This window comes from Girardinichthys multiradiatus, chromosome 1 (assembly GCF_021462225.1).
Source record: "Girardinichthys multiradiatus isolate DD_20200921_A chromosome 1, DD_fGirMul_XY1, whole genome shotgun sequence".
In the NCBI taxonomy this organism is placed as follows: Eukaryota; Metazoa; Chordata; class Actinopteri; order Cyprinodontiformes; family Goodeidae; genus Girardinichthys; species Girardinichthys multiradiatus.
The window spans coordinates 35,062,709-35,077,483 of NC_061794.1; the positions used below are offsets into that span (position 1 = coordinate 35,062,709).

General features: G+C 41.8%; 1 protein-coding gene across 2 annotated transcripts; it reads left to right on the forward strand.

Annotated features, from left to right (window-relative positions):
• The first annotated feature begins 1,455 nt into the window (after nt 1-1,455).
• Nucleotides 1,456-9,556, forward strand: ddx23 (DEAD (Asp-Glu-Ala-Asp) box polypeptide 23). Of its 2 annotated transcripts, none has more exons than XM_047378383.1 (17): nt 1,456-1,613; nt 3,018-3,172; nt 3,320-3,427; nt 3,891-3,984; nt 4,227-4,292; nt 4,381-4,519; nt 4,609-4,742; nt 5,186-5,298; nt 5,384-5,527; nt 5,616-5,841; nt 5,937-6,082; nt 6,190-6,367; nt 7,407-7,649; nt 7,725-7,876; nt 7,964-8,072; nt 8,648-8,822; nt 8,912-9,556. In XM_047378383.1, the coding sequence occupies exons 2-17, from the start codon at nt 3,018-3,020 to the stop codon at nt 9,133-9,135; spliced, it is 2,406 nt and encodes an 801-aa protein (XP_047234339.1). In that variant the 5' UTR covers nt 1,456-1,613; the 3' UTR covers nt 9,136-9,556. The 2 variants fall into 2 exon arrangements, with proteins under 2 accessions (XP_047234339.1, XP_047234347.1); XM_047378391.1 differs by having other exon boundaries at nt 3,894-3,984.
• Nucleotides 9,557-14,775: the final 5,219 nt, after the last annotated feature.

Consider the following 14,775-nt stretch of genomic DNA (forward strand, 5'->3'; position numbering starts at 1 on the left):
TGTGTCACGTCTGTCACATGTGCTCAGTGTGAACCTGCTTTCATCTGTGAAGAGCACAATGGCGAATTTACCAATCCTGATGTTCTCTGGCAAATGCCAAGAGTCCTGCACGGTGTTGGGCTGTGAGCACAACCCCCATTTGTGGACGTCGGGCCCTCATACCATCCTCATGGAGTCGGTTTCTAACCGTTTGTGCAGACACATGCACATTAGTGGCCTGCTGGAGGTCTTTTTGCAGGGCTCAGGCAGTGCTCCTCCTGTTCCTCCTTGCACAAAGGTGGAGGTAGCGGTCCTGCTGCTGGGTTATTGCCCTCCTACGGCCTCCTCCACGTCTCCTGGTGTACTGGCCTGTCTCCTGGTAGCGCCTCCAGGCTCTGGACACTACGCTGACAGACACAGCAAACCTTCTTGCCACAGCTCGCATTGATGTGCCATCCTGGATGAGCTGCACTACCTGAGTCACTTGTGTGGGTTGTAGAGTCCGTCTCATGCTACCACGAGTGTGAAAGCACCACCAACATTCAAAAGAGACCAAAACATCAGCCAGAAAGCATCGGTACTGAGAAGTGGTCTGTGGTCCCACCTGCAGAACCACTTCTTTATTGAGTGTGTCTTGCTAATCGCCAAAGATTTCCCCCTGTTGTCTATTCCATTTGAACAACATCATGTGAAATTGATTGTCAATCAGCGTTGCTTCCTAAGTGGACAGTTTGATTTCACAGAAGTTTGATTTACTTGGAGTGTTCTTAAGTGTTCCCTTTATTTTTTTGAGCAGTGTATATATAAAATCCGCAGCACACACACATTAGTGTATATTCTGTTCCTTTTATCCTTTATTACATTTCCTCTAAAGTTGATATATTTATACCTAATGTCTGCACACTGTTCCTTTTTTCTGCATACAATCTTGGCAAATCAAGCTGAATCCGAAGAACACCTTTTTCTGCAAGTTTCTGATGTAACTTGTAACTCAATGTCGCCACCTGGTGCCCAAACTGACAAACCCAGTTTAAAAAAAATGGTGTGTTTAACGTGATTCGGAAATCAGAGAATCACTTCACACTGACAGGTGGTACTAAAGTGACCAGTTTTTACTGTGTATACAAATAACTAATCAAAACTAGTTGAATGTGAATTTGAGTGCTTCTGTTATTAGTAACACTCAGTTAAGAAGCACAGTTGTAACAGTTTTCAATAAGAACTTGACAGTCATACAATCAACCCTTCTATATGCAGTAGACTGCAAAGACAGGAGATTTCAAAAAGTCTGACAACACGAAGCTGGAAATTTCTACTTTCAACGTCATAACGCATCACCACTTTTCTAAGCAGGCATTTAGGCGTTCGTGTGCTAAACAACTGGGGTCCTTGCATAGCTTTTGCTTTGAGACGGACAATGTAGTTTTCCCAAGACATTCCTCCACTCTTCATACACCACTAAGTACTTCACATCCCACAAACCTTTGCGCGTTATGCTCGTGTCGAGAATCATGGCGTCTTCTTAAATCGTTGATAATTCGCTACTGTTTTGTTGACAAGCTAAAAAACGTCAGTCTGAAGATAGTAAAACCTAAATTATCAAGGTGGTTTTAGCGTTCTGCTCATCGGTAGAGGTAACATATTTTCAGTATTGTGCAGTGAATTGTTTTTTGGGGGGGAACTAAATAGCCTAAAGCTAGCTAACTTCTCAGGGTTAGCTTTCTTTCTGCAGAAGTAAAACTATAACACATTTTCCACATTATAGTTGTCGTTTATATTTAGACAATAACTTTGTAATGGAGCTTATTCTTCACACCTCTAATTTATGGTTTGAAAAATGTGTCCATTGAAAACGAGATCGTAGAAAACATTTACTGCCTGTATCATTTACGAAACGTTAAATGCTACGACGTTTTTGTCGAGTTTAGTTTTTTTTTTTTTTTTCCTTAGTCGATCTATTTTATGTAGTGTTCTGTGCATTTTAAACGTTGTCTACTTGTTCAAGTTAGAATTTCTTTTAAATCGTTAAACGTTGACTTGTTACATAGGATGCTGACTTTTAGTCATTGAAATACGGGTCAAATATTGCCCGAGAAATTCGGAAAAGTAAGTCTAGAAATGTATGGAATTTTGAAATGAAAAGCATGTAGGAACCCTGAAAAAACATCAGTTTACTTGTAGGCTCAAATGAGCTGCTTGAAGCAGCAGCTTCCTTTTTTCTTTTGGCGACTTGGGAGCTCTAATGATAGTGGAACAATTTCTGGCCAATCCAGTGGTTTTCTGCCCTTACTTCCCCGTAGATAACTTTGTAACGTACATATTATTTTACTCCATATTGAATGTTTACAGGTCGGCTTCCCTTCACACCACAGCCTTTGTAAAAATAGCATTCTCTGTACAGATAATAAAGTTGAAGCTTTCTGAGCCAAGATTTCAGCTTTGCTGTTCTGTTTATAGTTGCACCTCACTGGGTATTGGCCCAGTATTTTTCAGGCATGGATGATTTTTGTTTCTTTGTGGCATTAGTGGCCTTTATCTTTTTTTTTTTTTACTTCAAAAGTCAGACAGGCAGACAGGAATTGTGGTGGTAAGAAGGGGAAGACATGCAGCACAGGTCTCCAGGGTCAGAACTTGGACCGGGGACAGCTAAGGGTCGACAGCTACGCCATGCTCCATGCCTGGGCTAGATGATATTTAGAAAAACCGCAAATATCAGCCTAATTTATTGACCAATTGCTAGATTTACACGACTGAAAATGCTTTGTTTCTGTTATTAGTTGGACGTTAAGAGCAGAATTGGGAAAAGATCTGAGAGAATAAGGTTTTATTTAGAAGTTAGGGATGGGGAGAAAGCAAAAAACATCAGGCATTATACTTTTTTATTGTGAATGCTCTAAGAAAAAGTGTTCTAAGTCCTAAATTTTGTTTCAGGCTGTTCATTCTCTTATTAAGGAGCAATAAAAATGCCTTTTTTTAATCAACACATTGGAATATATAAAAGATCAGCTCATGTACTTGGAACATTTTTAAATTGGCAGATGGCAGCTGACACAGACAGGAAGGATGCCGACTCATCTGGTACCAAAGACCGGGAGAGGAAGCGCAGCCGTTCACGAGATCGGGATCGCAGAGGATCACCTTCACGCAAACGGCATCGTTCCCGTGAACGAAACCGCTCCAAATCTCCAGAAAGGTGGCTTCAAGTGAAACACGCAAACAAAACCCAGAAGGATAATTGTTTTAAGCAGTTGTAGTTATGTCTGTGCAGCTGTGACATGGATTCTGCCTTTCCATACTTTAAGTTTGTGTGTTGCTTTCTAATTTGTCTTACAATTTAAAGGGATCGTCGTGTGAAAGATAAGGACAGAGAAAAGGACCGAGACAGAGAGAGGAGCCGTAAGGACAGAGACGGCCATCGCCGTGAGAAAGATCGCAGCAAGAGATCAAGGTATTAAAAAACCTGAACACTAATGTGAGAGAACATGACCATTCAAAGATAAAAATGTTTGCTAGTTACAACGGCGGCTCAGGATGTGGAACAGCTTAGGCAGCAGATGAAGATTTGTTCCTTTAGAATTTCAACACAACTAATAAAGTTGCTAAAAAACTGCCTGTTCTGACAAAAAAGCAAACAATGAAAATGTATGCATCAAACCACATGTGCCAAACCTTCATTTATTTACATAAATTAAAAGTTTGGATACATTGAGTGAGCAAGAAAAAAGGTTTCATTATTAGACCTGCCGATTACCGGTCAGAGTTGACCAAGGGAAATTTGACCGATTTTGATCACTAGTCAATTAATTGGTGCATCACTGCCTTTTAAAAAATGTTTTCTGCTCCCTAGATGAATAGAATATGATGAGCATATGATTAGAAAACATTTTCTGTAATATGTTGAACTGTTTTAGAAGCCTGTCACCAAAGTCGAGGGATGGCAAGCTAAAGAAGGAGAAGGATATAAAAACAGAGGAAGAAGAAGATGACAAAAAGAAGAAAGAGAAGGTATGATTTGGGCTCATGTTTTCATTTAGCTTATTTCACCTGAGGATCTTTCCTTCTTTTAATCCTTGATCAGTGTTATGGATCAGGAATCATGCCTCTGTTTTGCAACCTAAAAAAAGCTTGGCAACAAGAAAGAAACATTTTCCATAAAATCAATTGAAATGTTCCTATTCATGGAGCATAGATCTCCGGAGGGCTCTGTTTTTAAAGCTGGGTCATTTGCATTCTGTTGTGTGTCTCAGGTCCAGCCACTTTCTTTGGAGGAGCTTCTAGCCAAGAAAAAAGCAGAGGAGGAAGCCGAGGCAAAAGTGAGAGGTTTTCTTCCATGTTTAGTTTCTTTTCAAAAAAATTTAAAATTTTAATTAAGTTATTTCACTTTATCTTTTTTGTTTTTAGCCAAAGTTTCTGTCACGGGCAGAGCGTGAAGCTGAGGCTATAAAGCGCAGAGAGCAGCAGGTGGAGGAAAGGAAGAGGCTGATGGAAGAAGAAAGAAAGAAAAGGAGGATGTTTCAGGACCTTGGGAGGAAAATGCTGGGTGTGCTATATATATTAGCTTGAAAATACTATGGTCTTGTGCTAAGCTCTAGAGACGTGTTTGTGACAGTTGAGATCCGTGTCTTACAGAGGACCCCCAAGAAAGGGACAGACGGGAGCGCAGAGAGCGAATGGAGCGTGAGAACAATGGGAATGACGAAGATGATGGGCGACAAAAGCTCAGGGAGGAGAAAGACAAAAGCAAAGAGCTCCACGCCATCAAGGTTTGTTTCAGGAGACCTAACGATCAGGTGCAATAAAGAGTCTCACAGAACAAGCAACAATTAAAAAGTTACTTTAACATGACATATTACTCATCAAGGTGAGTTATATACTTCACTCTTTGTGGTTCAGTACGAACAAGTTCCTTTCCTACTTAGAGAGATGTAGCCCCAAAGGCTTTTTTTTGGAAAATAGCATTATTAAAATGTCTTGTATGCTTTGAAAAGGGTAGGGGCTTTTGTGATGTCGTTCTGTTTCCCACTTGACGGTTATTTAGGTTTTTTGGGTCTAAAATATTTACATCTTAAGGTCTCATACTTTCACCTAAACATGAATTATATTTCCACCCGTCTTTTGCTCAACTGTCAAGTCATCTTGGGACTAAAAAGATGATAAACGGCCCATATGCTGGTGTTTTTAAATGACTAAGATAATTTAATTACAGGAACGATATCTGGGTGGAATCAAAAAACGCCGCAGAACTCGTCACCTGAATGACAGGAAGTTTGTGTTTGAGTGGGATGCTTCTGAAGACACTTCAGTTGACTACAACCCAATGTGAGTGGATTATAAAATAATTTTCAACGGGTCTTTGGATTTTTTTTTCCCAGTTTAAATATTAGATTTATATTTCTGCCTGCAGCTACAAGGAAAAGCATTCGGTGCAGCTTTATGGGCGGGGCTTCATCGCTGGTATCGACTTGAAGCAGCAGAAAAGAGAGCAGTCACGTTTCTATGGCGATCTGATGGAGAAGAGACGTACGCTGGAAGAGAAGGAGCAGGAAGAGTGAGTATAGTGATGTGAAAAGATGTAAGCTGTCTGGGGTCAAAGAAGGAGCTCTTGTTAAGGGAATCGAACCTCGTTTCCTCCACAGGACAAGATTGAAGAAGGTGCGTAAGAAAGAAGCTAAGCAGCGCTGGGACGACAGGCACTGGTCTCAGAAGAAGCTGGATGAGATGACGGACAGAGACTGGCGAATCTTCAGGGAGGATTACAGCATCACCACCAAAGGAGGAAAGATCCCCAACCCCATCAGGAACTGGAAGGAGTATGCGCTGCCTGCACACATCCTGGAAGTCATCGACAAATGCGGCTATAAGGTTTGTTCAAGTGCTCCACCTAATCCTGCCTGGAAATAAAAAAAAATACTTTCTATAATCCTGCTTGATGTTGTCTTTGCTCATTTAACCTTCAGGACCCAACACCTATTCAGAGACAAGCCATTCCTATTGGCTTACAGAACCGTGATATAATCGGCGTGGCTGAGACAGGTAGCGGTAAAACGGCTGCTTTCCTCATTCCACTGCTGGTCTGGATTACCACTCTGCCGAAGATCGACAGGTAGCACAGATAAGCCTTTATTAATCTTCAGTAAACCCTTTACTCTGTCTCTCACTATGTTATGAGTCCTGTTTGCGTGTTACAGCTGTCTGCTCTGTGTGTGGCAGGATTGAAGACTCCGATCAGGGTCCTTATGCTGTGATTTTGGCACCGACTCGTGAGTTGGCTCAGCAGATTGAAGAAGAAACCATCAAGTTTGGTAAACCCCTCGGCATCCGAACAGTGGCGGTGATTGGTGGTATCTCCAGAGAAGACCAAGGGTTCCGACTCAGGATGGGCTGTGAGGTGAAATATTCAGGGTTGTTTAATTATTTTTTATTTATTATTAATTTATTTTTTAAAAGAAACATTCTTTTAATACTTATCTGGCCCAACAAGGTACCAAAAAACACGAAATATTCAATGATTAAAGTCAGAACTGAGTGAAATAAATTTGGCTAGTGTTTAGTTGCTCATTTAACATGACGGTGATTTTAAAACCTATGGGAGAACACATTCAGCCCCATTCACATGTAAAGATGTGTAAAAAGATATTTTTTATAGCAGTAACATAATCTCTCCCTGGAAAATTAATAAAAATCTACTTTTTATTCTTTAGAAACTAAATGGTGCCATAATAATTACTGGCACCTCTAACAACTCCTATATAATAAATGTAACTTTAAGCATTTTTAGAACATTCTCTTAACCAATTTTCACAAAGGAAAAGACAAGAAAACATAATTTAAGGAAGGCAGCTGTCAGTTCATAACTGAGGAAATGCCTAAAAAACAACTATTTTCTGACCCATTGGCTCTTTTAGCAGAACAATGATCCAAAACATATGGCCAAATAAATACAGAGATGGTTCACCAGACACTAAATCAAGCTTTTTTGATTGCCAGCTCGTTTCTCAGACCTGAACCATGTAGGAAATCTGTGGGCTGAACTGAAGAGAAAAGTGTTTAAGAGGAGACTCGGGAAAGGGGTGTGGGATCTTTTACCTTCACTGAATAAATTAGATCAAAATAAAGATTGAATAGTTGGCCATGTTACCATTTAAGTATTGTAAATTGTGAAAACAGGAAAATAAAATACTAGAATGTGCCAATATTTTCTGTTAATATCCCCCCACAATAGTAAAAATTCAGTAATGAATCAGTTTTCCGGGCTATGACTTGTTGAGACTGTTTGAACATGTTTAATTAAAAGCTGCTTAATGTACATATTTATGTAGTTTTCTGTTAAATGGTATGAGATCCTGGCTCTTCTTTCACCAGGTCGCAGAAACCTTTCAGTTGAAAAATACCCACTTTCTATGTCTGAGTTCTTCCTCTTTCAACAGATTGTCATAGCCACGCCCGGTCGTCTGATAGATGTGCTGGAGAACCGCTACCTGGTCCTGGGTCGCTGCACCTACGTAGTCCTGGATGAGGCAGATCGTATGATTGACATGGGCTTTGAGCCCGACGTTCAAAAGATTCTGGAGTACATCCCGGTGACCAATCAGAAACCAGACACTGAAGAAGCAGAGGACCCTGAGAAAATGACAATGAACTTTGAGTCAGGGAAACATAAATACAGACAAGTACGTGAATCCTTCTGATTGGTCCCAGGTGTTCTCTGTGAATTTCTTCCTGAACTTCTCGATTGAATCTTGCAGACCGTCATGTTCACTGCCACCATGCCTCCGGCTGTGGAGAGGCTGGCAAGGAGCTACCTGAGGCGTCCCGCTGTGGTGTACATCGGCTCTGCAGGAAAACCCCACGAGAGAGTGGAACAGAAGGTCCTGCTCATGTCAGAAGGAGAGAAGAGGTGAGAGTGAAACCAACACCACCACCAAAGATCTCAGTCACGTCAGCATGCTGAGTGTTTTTCTTTTTCATGTCATGTGCTGCGCAGGAAGAAGCTGTTGGAGGTCTTGTCGCACGGCTTCGAGCCTCCAATCATCATCTTCGTCAACCAGAAGAAGGGTTGCGATGTACTGGCGAAGTCCCTGGAGAAGATGGGGGTGAGTTATTGTCAAATAGACAGGGTTCCCACAGATTCTCCAACTGTGGAAAAAGAAAACACAGTACCTGGAAAAAAAATCTATTTTCAGTTATTATTATCTATCGGTCCCTTTATTTATCTGTTTATTCATTTATCATCCATCCATCCGTTTATCTACATCTATCTTTCTATTTATTCATCTATCATCCATCCATTTGCCGATCAGTATATCCGCTTATATATTTATCATCATCTTTGTGCCTATTCATCCATTCACTTTATCTGCTTTTCTTTATAAATTCATTCTCTATTTATCCATCCATTCGTTTGTCCATCATCTTTTCCTTTTGTTTCTCCATCTTCTGTCTGATTTTGTCAGATGTTTCTGTCCATCTCCTGATTTCTCTGGTTCCTTAAAGGCTAACCAGATGCAAATCTTTGGGACACAGATAGACTAAAAGGACTGTAGAAATTTCAATCTAAAATGTAAACAATAAGATATGTAGGAACCCTGACTAGAGAATATAAACTACAGTGTAATGTAACACATCATGAATGCAGAGGAAAACAAATGTTCGTCTCTGTTCTCTTCAGTACAATGCGTGCACGCTGCACGGTGGAAAAGGCCAGGAGCAAAGAGAGTTTGCACTTTCCAATCTCAAAGCTGGAGCCAAAGACATCCTGGTGGCCACAGATGTTGCTGGTCGAGGTATTGATATCCAGGACGTCTCTATGGTCCTTAACTACGACATGGCAAAGAACATTGAAGGTAAGAGGACTCCTTGTTTTCAAAGGAAGATATTCATTACTTATATGAACAACACAAAAGTAACAAAGTCTTTCCTTTTTCTCCCAAAGACTATATCCATCGTATTGGTCGTACTGGTCGTGCTGGTAAGAGTGGTGTGGCCATGACGTTCCTCACCAAGGAGGACGCTGCAGTGTTCTATGACCTGAAGCAGGCCATCCTGGAGAGCCCAGTCTCCACCTGCCCTCCAGAGCTCACAAACCACCCGGATGCCCAACACAAACCTGGAACTATTCTTACTAAGAAGAGGCGTGAGGAGACCATCTTCGCCTGATCTATTAGTTTAAACTTTATTTGCTGAACACAGGACATTGCAAGATTCTGCCTGTCATCGGGTATATTCATTTTTCCTCTTTCACCCTGTTTTGGTAGGGTTTTTTTTTAGCCTGTCTGTGAAAGAAAAGATTACTTGGTACCAAAAGGTGAACAGGCTGATAGATTTACCTACTAGGTTTCTTTTGAATTTCCAAAACATCAATATTGAGGACCCAGGAGAACTGTATAAATGAAACATGTGATTAATAGAAGACAGTGGGAAGTTTAGTTGTAGATGCTGTTTTTAGTGAATATCTTTCACTATTAATCCTCTGAACATGTAGGAGACCAAATGTCAATTTCTTATATTTTGGATGTATCCTCCGAGTTCAATACTGGAGGCTGTTTTAAATATAAACATTTGTATGATGTGACTACAACAGATTTGAGTGGTCTTTGTTTCTCAGGTGTCGAAAAACATTTAATAATTCTCACTTGGATGTAGTGAAAAGATACATTTCATAAAAGATTCAAAACACTCGATCTCTGTAAAAAATTAGAAAAAAATTGACCATCCGCAGCGGTCATTGGGTGAGAGGTGGGGTACACCTCGCAAGAGACACTCAGGAGAAACAGCCAAGCATACACACACACACACACATACCTAAGTGCAATTTATAGAGACCAGTTAACCTAACAGTCATGTTTTTGTGGCTTTTGGAGAATGTCAGGGTGTCCAGAGAGAATCCAACTTTTCACAGCGAGAGCATGCAAACGCCACACGGAAAGACCACAGGCCGGGACTCGAACACAAGACTTTGCTGCAAGGCAGCTGTGTTTGAATTTTATTGTTTTGATTCTAAGTAAATTCATTCTACCAGGTAAACATACAGCATCTTTTGCTCTTATTGGCACACTGTGCAAATTTATTAAAAATGGAAAACTAGGGACCTGACCATCCTTGATGTTTCTACAGCTTAAATGGAGTCCATCTGTGTTAAATTCAGTTGACTAGACATGATTTTTTTTATGTGTCCTGTCTGGCAGAACTGTTGTCTGAGTACCAAGTAGAGGCCCGACAGATTTGCCAAGAGTGTGCAGAGCAGTAATCAAAACAAAAAGTGGCTACTTTGAAGAACCTAGAATATAAGACATATTTTCAGTTGTTTCACACTTTTTAGTTCAGTATATAATTCCACATGTGTTAATTCATAGTTTTGATGCCTTCAGTGTGAAGCTACAATATTCATAGTCATGAAAATAAAGAAAACTCTTTGAGTGAGAAGGTGTGTCCAAACGTTTGGTCTGTACTGTGTATATATATATCTATATACGCTGCTCAAAAAAATAAAGGGAACACTTAAAGAACACAATATAACTCCAAGTAAATCAAACTTCTCTGAAATCAAACTGTCCACTTAGGAAGCAACACTGATTGACAATCAATTTCACATGCTGCTGTGCAAATGGAATAGACAACAGGGGGAAATCTTTGGTGATTAGCAAGACACTCAATAAAGGAGTGGTTCTGCAGGTGGGGACCACAGACCACTTCTCAGTACCTATGCTTTCTGGCTGATGTTTTGGTCACTTTTGAATGTTGGTGGTGCTTTCACACTCGTGGTAGCATGAGACGGACTCTACAACCCACACAAGTGGCTCAGGTAGTGCAGCTCATCCAGGATGGCACATCAATGTGAGCTGTGGCAAGAAGGTTTGTTGTGTCTGTCAGCGTAGTGTCCAGAGCCTGGAGGCGCTACCAGGAGACAAGCCAGTACACCAGGAGACGTGGAGGAGGGCAACAACCCAGCAGCAGGACCGCTACCTCCGCCTTTGTGCAAGGAGGAACAGGAGGAGCACTGCCAGAGCCCTGCAAAATGACCTCCAGCAGGCCACTAATGTGCATGTGTCTGCACAAACGGTTAGAAACCGACTCCATGAGGATGGTATGAGGGCCCGACGTCCACAAATGGGGGTTGTGGTCACAGCCCAACACCGTGCAGGACTCTTGGCATTTGCCAGAGAACACCAGGATTGGCAAATTTGCCACTGGCGCCCTGTGGTCTTCACAGATGAAGGCAGGTTCACACTGAGCACATGTGACAGACGTGACGGAGTCTAGAGACACCGTGGAGAGGGATCTGCTGCCTGCAACATCCTTCAGCATTACCCATTTGGCAATGGGTCTGTAATGGTGTGGGGTGGCATTTCTTTGGAGGTCCACACGGCCCTCCATGTGCTCGCTAGGGGTACCCTGACTGCCATTAGGTACCGAGATGAGATCCTCAGACCTTGTGAGACCATATGCTGGTGCGGTTGGCCCTGGGTTCCTCCTAACGCAGGACAATGCTAGACCTCATGTGGCTGGATTGTGTCAGCAGTTCCTGCAAGATGAAGACATTGAAGCTATGGACTGGCCTGCCTGTTCCACAGACCTGAATCTGATTGAGCACATCTGGGACATCATGTCTCGCTCCATCCACCAACGTTACGTTGGCGGACGCTTTAGTCCAGGTCTGGGAGGAGATCCCTCAGGAGACCATCCTCTGTCTCATCAGGAGCATGCCCAGGTGTTGTAAGGAGGTCATACAGGCACATGGAGGCCACACACAATACTGAGCCTCATTTGTTTTAAGGACATTACATCAAAGTTGGATCAGCCTGTAGTGTGTTTTTCCACTTTAATTTTGTGTGTGACTTCAAATCCAGTCCTCCATTGGTTAATAAATTTGATTTCCATTGATGATTTTTGTGTGATTTTGTTGTCAGCACATTCAACTTTGCACAGAACAAAGTATTCAATGAGAATATTTCATTCATTCAGATCTAGGATATGTTATTTGAGTGTTCCCTTTATTTTTTTGAGCAGTGTATATATATATATATGTATATATACACACACACACACACATATATCACCAGGTACTCTGGCTTCCTCCCACAGTCCAAAGACATGCCTGCTAGGTTAATTGGTTAATCTAAATTGCCCTTAGGTGTATGAATGAGTGTGTGTGTGGTTGTTTGTGTGTTGCCCTGCGATGGACTGGCGACCTGTCCAGGGTGTACCCTGCCTCTCGCCCATAGACTGCTGGAGATAGGCACCAGCTCCCTTGCGACCCACTATAGAATAAGCGGTATAGTAAATGACTAACTATCTATCTATCTATCTATCTATCTATCTATCTATCTATCTATCTATCTATCTATCTATCTATCTATCTATCTATCTATCTATCTATCTATCTATCTATCTATCTATCTATCTATCTATCTATCTATCTATCTATCTATCTATCTATCTATCTATCTATCTATCTATCTATCTATCTATCTATCTATCTATCTATCTATCTATCTATCTATCTATCTATCTATCTATCTATCTATCTATCTATCTATCTATCTATCTATCTATCTAAAATAAGGATGAAGAGAATACAAGATACTAGAAGACTGTTTCTACCCCTGCAGAAACGTGTATAACAGCAATGTTACCGAAAACTGCACGGTACTAATGAATGCAAGATGTATTTGGTAGTAACTGCGTCTCATATAGAACATTGGTGTATCTGTTAACACCTGAATCCAAGCACCTTGGCTAAGCGCACTTGTTTGTATAAGGTTTCTCCATAAAAATATGCAATAGCGAGTGTGAGGAGCCACAGACCTGCCCCGTGTACCTGAGGCAGACACGGAGGAGATCTGAGTCACAGGCATCCAAAGACCCCCCAGAGCACGGGAACCCCAGGAGGACCACTGTGAGGACTACCACAGCCAGGGAATTGCAGCAACGAGACCACAGGCCAGCCATCTACGCCGGAGCAAATCCAGCCATGGACCCAGAGACTCGAGACCCTGGAGCACATCACCCTCCAAGCAGAGGCCTGACAGAGCCAGGGGGCCCAGGCCCCGGCAAGCAGGCGAAGGAAAGGGAAAAGGGAAAAGGAATTATCTGTAGGCCTCTGAGATAGGATTGTCTTGAGGCACAAATCTGGGGAAGGATACACAACATTTTCTGCTGCCTCCATCATTTGTAAATGGAAGAAGTTTGGAACCACCAGGACTTTGCCTAGAGTTGGCCGGACGTCTAAACTAAGCAATTGGGGGCGAAGGACCCTAGTCGAGGGGGTGATCGAGAACTTCATGGTCATTTGGTCAGAGCTTCAGCGTTCCTCTGTGGAGAGAAGAGAGCCTTTTAGAAGGACAACCACCTCTGCAGCAATCCACCAATCAGGTCTGTATGGCAGAGTGGCCAGATAAAACTCACTCCTTAAAAAAAGTCACATAGCAGCCCGTCTGGAGTATGCCAAACATACCTGAATGACTTTCAGACCACGAAAAACAAAATTCTCTGGTCTGATGAGACAAAGATTGAACTCTTTGGTGTGAAGGAAACCAAACACCACTCATCACCTGATCAATACCATTCCCACACTGAAGCATGGCGGTTGCAGAATCATACTATGGAGATGTTTTTCAGCAGCAGGAACTGGCAGACTAATCAGGATAGAGGGACAGATGAATGCAGCAATGTACAGAGACATCCTGAATGAAAACCGGCTGCAGAACGCTCTTGACTTTAGACTGGGGTGATGGTTCATATTTCAGCAGGACAATGACCCAAAGCACACTGCCAAGATCTCATAGGAGTGGCTTCAGAACCACTATGTGAATGTCCTGGAGTGGCCCAAGCCAGAGTTCAGACTTGAATCTGATTGAACATCTCTGGAAAGATCTGAAAATGGCTGCGCACAGACACCTCGTCTTTGGACCGGAGTCTTTAAAAACAAAAACTGCTTAGTCAATCACTTATCCTGGATGGCATTCAATTGACCTCCGATAATAAAGTAAAAAACCTTTGTGTTATTTTTGACCAGGATATGTCATTTAAATCCCATATTAAACAGGTTTCTAGGATTTCCTTCTTTCACCTCCGGAACATTGCCAAAATTATAAATATCCTATCCAGGAGTGATGCTGAAAAACTAGTCCATGCATTTGTTACTTCAAGGCTGGACTATTGTAATTCTTTACTATCAGGATGTCCACAAAATGCAGTTAAAAGCCTTCAGCTGATTCAAAATGCTGCAGCAAGAGTTCTGATGAAAATTAAAAAGAGAGATCATATTTCCCCTACTTTAGCTTCCCTTCATTGGCTCCCTGTTAAATCCAGAATAGAATTTAAAATTCTCCTCCTCACATATAAAGCCCTTAATGATCTAGCTCCATCATACATCAGAGATCTGATTGTTTCATACGTTCCTAACAGAGCACTTCGTTCTCAGACTGCAGGTTTACTGGTGGTTCCTAGAGTCTCTAGAAGTAAATGGGAGGCAGATCCTTTAGTTATCAGGCTCCTCTCCTGTGGAACCAGCTCCCAGCTTTAGTCCGTGAGGCAGACACCCTGTCTACTTTTAAGGCTAGGCTTAAAACTTTCCTTTTTGATAAAGCCTATAGTTAGAGTGACTTGGGTTATCCTGAGCTATGTTCCTTATTTTTTACCTCCATCTTCTTCCCTCCCAGTTGGTTGGAGTAAGGGGGAGTCAGGTTTAGCCTAAACCGGTTCAGTTATGGTTGAGGTGCAAACACACCCTCCATTTCTGCTACCTGTATAAACCCCTCTCTTTTCCAATGGTTATAATCAATCTGACAGAGAGAG

Coding starts and splice junctions, on each gene's coding strand:
- ddx23 (XM_047378383.1), top strand. CDS start 3,018: ATGGCAGCTGACACAGACAGGAAGGATGCCGACTCATCTGGTACCAAA. Junction 5,528..5,615: donor GAAGAGAAGGAGCAGGAAGA/GTGAGTATAGTG, acceptor TTTCCTCCACAG/GACAAGATTGAAGAAGGTGC. Junction 8,073..8,647: donor AGTCCCTGGAGAAGATGGGG/GTGAGTTATTGT, acceptor TGTTCTCTTCAG/TACAATGCGTGCACGCTGCA.